Source organism: Ursus arctos, unplaced genomic scaffold, assembly GCF_023065955.2.
Source record: "Ursus arctos isolate Adak ecotype North America unplaced genomic scaffold, UrsArc2.0 scaffold_12, whole genome shotgun sequence".
Lineage (NCBI taxonomy): Eukaryota > Metazoa > Chordata > Mammalia > Carnivora > Ursidae > Ursus > Ursus arctos.
The window spans coordinates 41,885,098-41,897,458 of NW_026622786.1; the positions used below are offsets into that span (position 1 = coordinate 41,885,098).

Below are 12,361 nucleotides of genomic sequence, written 5' to 3' on the forward strand. Positions count from 1 at the left end.
CCACTCGCATTCTGACTGCCTGGGTTCAGCTTTTTTGGTATTTGCAGAAGTTTTCTAAATTTTTTTCCCTGCCTGCAATGTTCATCCCCCCAAATCTACCCTGCTCAACAATCTATCCACTAGAACCAAGGGATTTTTCTAAAATGCAAAATGGACCATGTTGCTCCTCTCACAATTCTTAAATGGCTCCCCCATTTCCACAGATCTTTCACATTCTGACCCAGGCCTCCTCAACCCCCACAAGACCCTCCAGCACTCCACACTCCAATCCCATGGATGCTCACAACGTCCCCCAAAGCCCATCACTGTTTCAGGCCTAGACATTCTCCTCCCCACCTTTAACCAACTCAATCATTTCTTCAGGATGGAATTTCCCCCCCATCTCTCTCTCTCTCCCCATCCCTGACAGCAGCTGATCAGCCCTCCTCTATGACATTAAAACTATTCCCTGGTTTTCAATAGCTTCTTTCAACACCTCTCTCGCCTTAAAGGAGAACAAGGTCTTTATTCATCTTTATATCACTAGCACCAGGACTGTGCCTGTCTCAAGAAACACATACTGAATAATTTATGAGGTATGCAGGTGGAATTCTTCCACAGTTTTCAGAATTTGTGCTAGGTTATAAGGAGGTGACTTGTTTCATATTTATAAATTCTTTAGATGATAAGTCATTTGCAACAAATTTATGAGTACCAAACTAGCTTTTTCCTTTTATTAGAAGCTACTTTCAATTACCCTACTTAATGAAACAGGCTATGCAATAGGAATGGAGTTTTAGATGTTTATCTTCAAATAAATCTTTCCTACCTCCCCAGAGAGATCTTCAGCTGCTCTTTCTCATCCCAGCACCTTACACATAGCAGGTACTCAACACATATCAATTATGTTAACTACTCAATGACCTTCCTCCTGAAGCAACATGGAGTTTTCCCACTGCCTCTGCCTCCATTATAAGTAGTTTTAAGATCTGTCCTTTGTTCCTCCCAACCTGGACTGGAAAGCAGTGGGCATTCTCCTGGCTCCCCCTGCCAGCTCCCTTGCACTGTTCTTCCATTCTCTTCCAGATTCCTTTCTTCTACTCAGGTTTGTTCAGTCATGCAATGAACACCTACTGGCCCGCAGCAATATGCCTAAGAGTATGCAGGACACCGGGAAAGTAGAGACTCAGGATGGCCAGATGTCATTGCCCTGAGTTTTTCCACATACCTCATCGTATCTCATTTGCAAAAGGCTTCTGGCCCTCCCAGGTCTCTTCCTTGGCATTTGCCTCCATGCCAATCCTTTCATTCACTACCCAGTACCCAGGTACCAACTCAGAGTCTTCCTCAGGATTCCCCCCAACTGACAACATCCTGGGTGACTCAAACACTCAAAAGCACAACCTTGGCCTCACGGTTCCTTGAGTGTCTGCTCCAACAAACCACCGCCATGACTGACCCTGGACATCGTCACCCAACAACCTCTGGGATCCCACTCTGTGAAAATGGCCTCCTCACTGTTCGCCTTACTCTTCTGCTCTTCAAAAACATGGGGAATCCTAGGACAATATGGACACATAACTAGCCAGGTCTGGCACTTGTACCCTCTGCCTGCAGGAGCTCCCTAGCCTCAGATGCATGCCTGAAACCCCCCTCACCCCCACATACAGGACAACTTCACTGGGTGAGCAGACCACCACTTGTCACCTTGAGTCCTTACCCTGTCTCCCTTAACCCCTGCTGTTCTCTCCTTCCACCTTTCCTCCCTCCATCTCTCTCTTCCCCTTTTGGTGTTTGTCCCTCAAACACTGACCAAGTCAATTAGCAAAACTCTACTCTTCTCAAATTTAAATGCATTATTTATTAATTAAATCAGCAAAGATGTGAACTCCTTTGATGTGTCAGGTACTATTCTAGGCGCTGGGGTGAAGGCAGTGAACAAGACATGTGAGCAAAGGAACTAAACAGACAAGAAACAAAGATACAATGTGTCCTATTGTGCTTAGTGCTTTAAAGAAAATTAAGGGCAAGGAAGATTGGGCAGGGGGAGGGGTGGCAGGAATTGCTCGTTATGCAAGATAATCAAAGGCGGCCTTTTAGAGAAGGTGATATGTGGACAGAAACCTGAAGAAATCAGTAGAGCCCTACCCCTAAATGGGCAAGGCATTCAGGGAGAGGGAACAGCAATAGTTATGATGCATCTGGAGTATTTGGGGACAACAAGGAGACCCATGTGGCTGAAGCAGCTAGAGCCAGGAGGAGAGTGGTGGGAAATGAGATCAGAGAAGAAATGCAGAGTCCGATCATGTTGGTCACTCTGAGGACTTTAGCTTTTATCCTGAGTGGCATGGGAAACCCCTAGAGAGTTAGGAACAGAAAAGTAACCATTTGTGTTTTTAATTCTGGCTGTTGGTGTTGAGCACAGAGGGAAAGAGGGCAAGGGTGAACACAGGAAGACTGAACACAAGGTGACTGCAATATTTAGGACAAGATGTAGGTGCCTTGGGCCAGAGTGATGAGGGCAGAAGTGAGGAGTTGCTGGATTCTGGTCTATTTGCTAATTGAAGGGACATGGAACACGAAAGAGAAGAGTCAAAGATGACTACAAAATGTTTTACCTAAAGAGACTGGAGTTCATGAATATAACCTTTCATTATCAAAACCTTAAGTGTGCCTGCTACTACAGATGATTCTGAGACTTACTCTTGGTTCTCAGACAACTTTGGTTAAGTTTTTGAGCCAGTCCAGATGTCTACAGATCCTAGCAAACATTGTCTGCAGATAGCTAAAGACAGCTATAGATCACAATTTCTTCTCTTGTACTTATTTTTCTACATTTCTTTTTTAGATGCTTTCAATAATTTTCAAATTCTTAAAGTAGGCAGTGAATTAAAGTCCATGCTTTAATTAGAGTATATGGTATTTTGTTTAACTTTGTGGCTTTATCTTTATTTCCAGCTCTAATAAACACATTTCCAAGCAGAATGGGAATTAAATAAACATAACCTACCATGTCTTCCATGGTGGCAGGACCCTTTGCTCTCAGGCGAAGTGTCTCTCTTCCAGTACAAATTTTTTCTGTTGATGACTTTCCAGCATTTGACCTTGGCTCTACTTCTATAAACATACAATGGAGGGAGAAAGGTGTGTATACTCAGAATTTCAACAGATTGCTATAAAAGCAAATGTAGTTTCTATCATAAAACAATATACAAAATTAGAGATCTGACAGAAGATATACCTTCTTATAGAATTTCCTCAAAATAAATTAACCTACCATTATTATTCTTATATTCTACACACAGTCTGGCTACAAAAAGAAAAGGAACTATTTGAAATGTATGGTTGGGAAAGACTGGAAGTTATAAGGAATAAAAAATAAAAGTTAGCTTTATTATAAGACTAAAGGGGTGTAAGTAACAGGAGAGCAGGGGCAGAAGTTCAGCCGGACTTCATTAAGGTCACGAAGAAGGAAAAGTCCTGTCTTGATAGGAGAGAGATGGAGGTGCTACTGTTTGAGTACCTGCCTTCTGCATGATGCTCTATATCCAAAACCCCATTTAATACTCGTATCAACCCATGAGATAAGTTACAGCCCTCGTTTTACAGAAAAGGAAACTGAACTCAGTAAGGAGCAAAACTGGGATTTGAATCCAGGTCTTATGACCCCAAAGTCTGTATGCTTTCCCCAGTGACATTCCAACACGACCCCTCTTGCAACCACAGAGGATATATTCAGAAGTGTCGTACTGAGAGAAGCAGGATTCTATAGAGGCTAAGAACAAGTTAGGAAGGAATTCCCCTCAGAAGGCAGGCAAAAGAACAGGAAGCAAAAAAAAAAAAATCCTCCATGGAAAACCACTGCTTTCCTTAGGCTTGTTGTGTTTCATTTTTCTTTTGTTTTTCCTAGAGTCGCCAAGAGTCACCCCTTCCCCAAGACCAAGTAGTAACATAAATGAGTGAAAGGGTAGGGTGGGGCCTGAGGATAACTCCAAGGTTCATATCCTCTCTAGGCCACTCCAATAACTTACTGCCCTTTGGAAATGTAGGTCCTGTGTAACTGGAGCAACCTGTATGCAAAGAAACTGGATACTCAGGGTTCTCTACGAATCTCCTCATTTTTATGTTTTGTCAAGTAAGTCAAGCTTTTAAAAACAACAGATTGGCAAAAGTAAAAGATCTGTGGCTCCAATTCTAGTCACAGGCTACCAATTTATAACTTTGTAAATATCCCCCCAAGTACTCCCGACTGAGGACTCTATGTGGCAGCAGTTTGGGACAAGGGACAATAATGGGGGCAGGGAGAGAACATACCAAGAACTGGAGATAATGGAGCTCCAATGAGGAACCACAGGTATATGCAAGTAGGTAGTGAGGTCTGTACAAAGCTCTGAAGACAGACATCGAGTGAGCCGCAGAAATGCATCTTAACTGACTTAGAACCTAGAATAATCCCTGCCGTCAGCAAGTACTGTTTTGCTATTAGGAATCTACTCCAAAATGATTAAGGATTTTACATATTAATTTCAACCTGCATTGGGGGACACAATCACCAAAACGTAAAACAAGCCTTCCTCTCAGAATGAAATTATTAAAAATTATCATGCAATAAAGAGACCGGTTCTCCCAAGCAAAAACCTACAAACGGTGGCTGATGATGCTGAAGTTAATCATGGGGACCAGACAGATTCTCCAGAGACCAGGGCTTTATTGGCAAGCCTACAGCATGTGCCCTGCCAGTCATACTGTGCCCTGAGGGAAGAATGAGTTAATGGAAGCAAGATGTTCAGCATAGTTTCCAAAAGAGTGCCCAAAGAAAAAGATGAGGTCAGTCTGTCATCAGCACTGCCAAGCAACATATTCCCAGCTGAGTCACATATAGACCTTAGGTGCTTAAGATAGTCTCAGCTTGGGGCACCTGAGTGGCTCAGTCGGTTAAGTCTCACCTTTGGCTCAGGTCATGATCCCAGGGTCCTGGGATGAAGACCTGCATTGGGCTCACTGCTTGGCAGGAAGCCTGCTTCTCCCTCCCCCTGCTCTTGCACGGCACACACTCACACTCTCTTTCTCTCAAATAAAATCTCGAAAAAAAAAAAAAGGCAGTATCAGCTCAATGATACTAACCTTCAAGATAAACAACCTTACACCCCCCCCCCCAGTCCCTCTACCGTACCACCACCACCACCACCACCACCACCACCACCACCACCACCACGTATTCGCCAAGCAACCTACTCAGTATAATCTGTCTTCCCATATAAATTTCCTACAGGGCAGAGAATGAACTGCTCAGCTAACACCTGTGTTTTGTTCTCCCACTACACAGACATTTCTAATTGTAAAGTACTACACTAGCATTCTGACTTAACAAGTCTCTTGAACGTTTAGTGAGCATGATATAACCCTGGAAAATTGAACAACTCCGGAGATAGTGAAAAAATAAAAGGTTTCTGAGATTTACAAAGCTTAGGATGCAGCCTCTGGAATGTGGGAACTTTATCAAGGGATTGTCATCAATGCTGGAGAAGTCAGCCAACCTCCCTAGATGATATCTCTATCTTACCTTGCTCTTACTTGCAATACCAGTAGCTAGAAGGGAAAATGTAGAATGGAAGTTTTTTTTTTTTTAAATAAGATTTTTTTAAAGCAATTGTAAGTTCACAGCAAAACTGAAAGACAGATTTCCCATATAACTTCTGCCCCGACATATGTACGGCTTCCCCCGTCATCACCATCCACCATCAGAGGAGTACATTTGTTACAATCAACAGACCTACACTGACACATCATTACCTAAAGTCCGGGGTTTACATTAGGCTTCACCCTTGGTGTTGCACATTCTCTGGGTTCGGAAAATTTCATGACATTGGTCCACCATTACAGTAGCATACAGAGTAGCTTCATTGTCCTAAAAATCCTATGTGCTCTGCCGATTCACCCCAATTTGTTTTTGGGTTTTTTTCAGTCGTTTGTCAAACCATCCTTCTCCATGGGAGTGGTTAACTCAAAACCAACCACTTGGTGGCACCAAAAGTTAAATTTTAAGTTCTGGCTTGACCCAGCCTCCAGAAAGGCAGCTTTTACAGTTGAGGAAACAGAAGCCATGTTTCTCTCTGATCCTATGATTCAGGGACATAAATCAACCAGTTTATACATGAAAACAGGCAGGATGGTCCTGTTCACCCAGAGGGGTAAAAAACAAGTTCTGTACTTCCGTGCTGAATGTTTCGAAGGCTGTGAATGTTTCTCATCTGGTCTACTTTTGGGGTGCTGGCCTACGCATGTCTAACAAACCAGGGCAAGCCCTAAAGCAGTCCCTTCACTTCCCAAGAACAAGTTTACATGAGGCCTCTCTTGGGGTTGAGTGAGGAGAGGGATGCAGTTCATACGGCAGACACTAGTAACCAGCCTGCAGCTAGCTGGATTCACTAGATTCAGGGCTCCTCACTCCTGTGAAGCAGACAGACTACCCACCCACCTGCTGCAGGTCACGAGGGGCACAGAACTCACAGCTTATGGGTGCACGGCTGCTCCCACAGCTGAGGAGGAAGGCACCAAGAAGCAGTGACATTTGTTCCCAAACCCCTTTTGTGGCAATTGTATCTGTTACTCGAATTACGTAATTTAATTTAAAAGTACACGTCCTGATGAAATAAAGTGTGAACCAAGGAGTTATTATTGCTAGGAAAAGTAGGTTAACTGCTTTGGAAAGATTCCATGAGGCCAAGATAAAAAAAAAAAAAAAAAAGGTGTGGGCAAGACAACACTAGATTAGGAAAAATATCTTTAAACATCCAGCATTTCACATATCTAGTTTTTAAAAATGAAACAGAACCCGCAGGCATGCATTAAGGTTATAATTATATAAGACTTCACAGAACTCCAGTTTGTGTCCTCCACTCAAAGAAAGGGGCTTTTACATCAAGAAAAAAAAATAGTAAAAGAATATATAGGTTTTAAAATAAGATGTTTATATACTCCATTTTAACTGGCATTTTCAAGGTCAAGTGGAGAAAATGGGAAGCAGAGAAGAAAGACATTTGTCTCTAGTCCCACTCTGACCTCTAGAGAAATAAGAGGGGCTGACAGAAGCTAAAGCCCTGTTTTCAGAAGGAGCACGTACAATATGGCATAGATCCCCAACTGACACAGGATGACATAGTGGAGAAAACTTCGGCACAGAACGAGGTCTGTTCTGGTCCCACGAGGGCCCTAGTTGGGTATGGGTAGAGTATGGATCATCACTTTCATAAGCGGGGCAGAGCCAGGATTTCAACAGGAGGTGGGTACAGACAGACACAGCTACATCCAACACTTGCTCAGGGAACAAGATGGACTTCAGAATCAGAAAACCTGAGTTTAAAACCCAGCTCTTCTGTTTACAAATGGTGTAAACGTGAAGAATAAGCCCTTATCCAGAAAATTAGAAAAATACCTACATACGGTATTGTTTTAAACATTCCCATGGCTAATATATAAGATGTGCTCAGCCCGGTGGCCTGGCTCGTGTTATAGAATGGTTCTGCTGGTACATTTCAACCTGGGGAGGAGAAATCTGCTCTTCCCGAACTCCCTCCCCAATCAGAAATATTTGCATTGGTTTTCTAAGAGTGTGCAGAAAATTGTCACTTTAAATAGAATAAAAAAGAGACCTCTGTATTTGGTCTTTTCCATAAAACTATGATCCCCCCACCCCCCACCCCGCTTCAATTTACAGGAGGGTGGAAACAACACAAGACCCTCCCATTGCTCCACTCAGATTTTCCAAAGTGGCTGAGTTTAAACCCAACCCCTCATGGGGGCACTCAGTAGTGGAGGTCTGCCAGCGTCCATCCCATTGGTTGTCTTCTCGGTATCCATCGGTCATTTGAGGATCGCTGTGGTTCAGGGAAAGCTGACTGCTCCCAGCTTCAGGGATGGAAAACCTAATGGATTCCCTTCATCACAAGTGACTATTTCAGACGTGGGCATTGACCAAAGTCAGTTAAGTCAGAATGAATCTGAGGACTTTTGCTAGAAATTCTGAGACAAGGACACTCTCCCTTTTCTGTTCTACATGAATAAGGAAGCACACGGTCCCAACAGCTGCTGACCACAACCTTGGGACACAGCGTCAAGCTAACCTTAAGATGATATATGAACAATGAAGCTGATGCTTCAGGCAGCAGTGCACAAAGAACGAGAAACTAGGTCCCAATCACATTAAACAGGCCATCCACAGAGTTTTGCTAATGCCAGCATCACTCATGGACAGTTGATTTATAAGATTCTCTTTTCTGCACAAGCCAGTTTGGTAAGGTTTTCCACTGTCTCCAACTAAAAGACATCTCACAATACAGAATTCTAAGCACTGAAGCAATTTCTCAACAGCCCTTCCAATGCTTGGACATACACAAATGGAATGGTCTATAAACAGCCCAAGTGCTCACTACCCTACTTCCAAACCCCAACACACACATGCACAAACACACACTTCTCAGCACAGCTGACCTAAAATCTAGCTTGTGTCCCAAAATCTAAAATTTTAACTGTACATTCCTCTTTTCCATGGGTCCTTCCTCTCATCAACATTTCTCAGACTCCTTTAGAATAGCTATGAGTTTTTGTTTTGTTTCCTAATTCAGCTGGTAGGATGCTGGGGCAGATAAAAAGAAAGAAGTGGATGCCACATGCACAAGGCATCAGTTGTCCACTGGATCAAAGGGCTGGCAACACGTGAACCAACCCCGCAAAACACACACACACACACACACACACACACACACACACACACAGAGCTGCTCTTAACTGTTCCTTTGATGAGACTGAACAGTGCATGACATTTATGGGAAATGGAATAACTGTAACCGAAATCTTGTTCCTCAGTTATGAGGTCATTTGAGAAGAACTCAGCCCTGTTTTTAACACTCCTTGAGATTACAGGCAAAAGTTAATGTGTACCTCTGGGAAGGTTTGTAGCTTTAATCCAGAGGCACTGTGTTACAAAAAAGATTACAAACCTCTGGACTCCAATATGAGGGCAAAAAATTTATTCTATTGCACAGTATGATTTTATCGTAAGATTTCAAAAATATCAAAAGTTATTGTTCACTTTATTGGTTTACACTACATATTTTTCTACCAGCCTTCTAAAAAGGTACGAAAAGTAGTTACAAAAACAACTTAAAGAATTGATACAATGGAATATTCTACCACATTTCTAACACAGAACCATTTATAATATTAAAGAAAACTGTTTAAAATGAGGATTGAATCAGGGACGCCTGGGTGGCTCAGTCGGTTAAGCACTTGCCTTCATTCAGTTCAGGTCATGATCCCAGGGCCCTGAGATCGAGCCCCACGTCCACGTCCGGCTCTCTGCTCAGTGGGAGCCTGCTTCTCCCTCTCCCCCTGCCCCTGCCTGCGTTCTCTCTCATTCTCTCCCCCTCTCTCGTGCACACACTCTCTCAAATAAAATCTTTTAAAAAAATGAGAATCACATAGCTAAAAATTATAAAGCCACTAAAAGTAGAACGATTCAGTTTCCCTACTTCCTAGCCTAGAAATGCTAGCCTCTTTTTCTAAATAATTATTTTCTGGTTATGAAAGTTAGTATGTTCATTTTATATTAAAAATGCAAAAAATACAAGAATCCTAAAGAAAGAAGTCACTCAAACTCACCACCTAAACAACCATTAAATTTCAATACACATACACTAGTAAGTCATTTTTCTTCTACATTTAAAGACCATTTTTATAGAAATGGGATATTACCACCCATTGTTTTATAATCTGCCTTTTCATTCAATATAGCAATCATTTTCCATACACAAAAGGAATAATCTCCTTAACTTTTTCTGAAAACATACTCTTACCACAATCTTGAGCACAATTTGTTAGATCCATTTTCCTATATGACAACTCCCATTGTACAAATACTCTGGTGGAATGTGTATTATTAACATAATTCCTGTTTTTCTAATAAGTGACATTATATTTATACTATTCAGTCATATTAAGGAAGCTGCTTACATTTTAGCATTTTTGCCCCCTTCCTCCTACACTGCTATTACTAAGCTTAAGAACAGTTGAAAACTGTTATCTGTCTTCTATTCACGGTTGTTATTAACTCCAAATTCTCCTGAAACATTATAGTTCTAAGAAACCAATCACTGTTGGAGGTAAGTGTCTTGGGAAGCATAGATTACAAAGTTCTTGGTATTATGGATTATAAATTCACTTTTCCCAATTAAAAATGTCAGCATTTAATAAATTTTATTTTAATGACAGTTTACAACTATACTAGGAAGAGTGCATGTTTAGCCTGAGTCTGTATTCAGCTGGGTCTTTACACTGAAAACACATTTATCAGTTACACTCAGTATGCATCTAACGCATCTGCCACACCCCCACAAAAGAGAACTTAGCTCTTCATTTATCTTCTCCCATAGTAACTTTGTGGTAAATGCCAAACCAACACCTAGCTGGATAGAAGGGCAGAACAAACTATGACATAAAAAGATGATTAAGTGCTATGTTCTATCCCCAAAATTTATCATTGTGAAGACTTTAAACCTTTGCCAAAAAATACATGAAAGAGAGTGCCACTGTCAGATAAAATGCAAAATATCGAAAACTGAACATCTCTCCCCGAATTTCCCCCAAACAATTTCCACATTCAAACTGCCTCATTTCTAATCACTCTTATTACACAGGCTCTGAGGATAGACATCTTGGGAGTGACATTTGCTTCTGAACTTTCTCTTCTCTTCTCTCTTCTCCTTCAAGCAGCCTCAGTTCAGCCCCTAACCGCCATTTCTGCCTTGGCAATATTACTCAGGCTTTTTTCTCTCCTTCAAATGCCTGCTGCTGCCCCTAATTCCAGCCCTGATCCCTCATTCAGGCATTGCTACAGGAGCCTTCTACACAGGTTCTCCTCTATAAAATACAGCCACATTGTTTTTCCGGGCTTAACTGCCCCAAAATCTATTTCATCATGTCATTCTTCAGTTCTAATACCTAAATGACTCCCTATTATCCTCAAAAACAACCTCAGATTCCCCACCTAGTTTTCAGAACTCTTCTTAGAAGAGCCCAACCACCCCATCCCCTCACCTACCTCCCCTCCAGCAACCCTCAGTCTGTTGCCTATAGTTAAGGGTCTCCCATGATGTGCTCCCTGTTTTCGTCAGGAGGGCACTTGAAGTGATGAGCACTGGGTGTTGTATGCAACTGATGAATCACTGGATTCTACCTCTGAAACTAATAATACAGTGTATGTTAATTAAATCGAATTTAAATTTTAAAATTAAAAAAATAAAGAACCCAGAAACTGCTTTTGCAAACTGATTTACTGCAGCTCCTACAAGCCCAGGCTCTTCACTGTCCTGAACACTTCCCACAGAAAACCCTCCTTGTCTATACTTTTCTTTCCATCTGCCAAGGCCAAGTTCAAATGCAATCTTCTCTAGGAATCTCTCACCTAGTCCAGCCTACTCATATCTTTCCCTTCCCTGAACACCAACTTAAATTTCTGAAATGGACTTAAAATTTTACTCCATAATTCTGGGTATAAGAAATGTCAGATTGAACCAGACTTTAAGCCCCCACTCCAGAGACTGGGTGAGAAACTGACTCTTAGTTCTGTTAGGTAAATCTGTCTTCCTCTCTGAGGAACAAGAGGGCTAATGTGCTCAGTCCAACACAGACCCTACCCTGAAACTCTATGTCCAATTCAGTGGGTCCACTTGCAGCCCAAGCCCAGGACACAGGGTGTCCTTCACCTCAGCTTGCAAGGTCACAGTTCTTAAGGCTCTAATACCCTATGCAACTCCATCAGGTGTCCTGTCACCTCTCATGGGGAGTTCCATGGAAATAGGACACTGGTCCTTGATACCATTGAGACCTACCAAAAACCATGGCTTTCTCTTTGGGGAAGTTCCTTCCCAATCTTACCTTTTCTCCCAGCCCCCAGCACTCTCTAAAGCTTTAGAACCCATCTCAGTCACAGAGAATCAGCTCTCAGCTGAACCGCACTTTAAGTCTGTATTACAGCACACGTCCTAGTTCATGTTGCGTTCTAGAGAGGCAGTACCATACACTGTTAAGAACACAAGCCTCAGGAGCAAACAGGAATGAAGTACTGTACTTGCACTTCCTGTCCACCACTGGGTGACCTCAACAAGGTATTTCACTGCCCAAAGTCTAAGTTTACTTATCTGAAAAACCCTCTCAGGAATGGCATGAGGATTAAAACAGGCCATAACTGTAGTCCTATTAGGAATGACTTACGTTTATATAGCACTATGTGCCAAGCACTATTTTAAGTGCTTTACATATATTAACTCATTTAATCCTCACAACACGTTATGGATAAGTAAACAGGAACAGAGGGAGTAAGTGG

At 42.1% G+C, this 12,361-nt stretch overlaps 1 protein-coding gene across 2 annotated transcripts in view; it reads right to left on the minus strand.

The window, feature by feature from the left end:
* Positions 1-12,361, minus strand: part of GIPC2 (GIPC PDZ domain containing family member 2) — a 76,769-nt gene that overhangs the window by 14,664 nt on the left and 49,744 nt on the right. For both annotated transcript variants that reach the window (XM_026497743.4, XM_057310540.1), the window contains exon 4: positions 2,990-3,096. In XM_026497743.4, the coding sequence (XP_026353528.1) occupies positions 2,990-3,096 (107 nt within the window). The remainder of the gene's footprint in view (positions 1-2,989; positions 3,097-12,361) is intronic.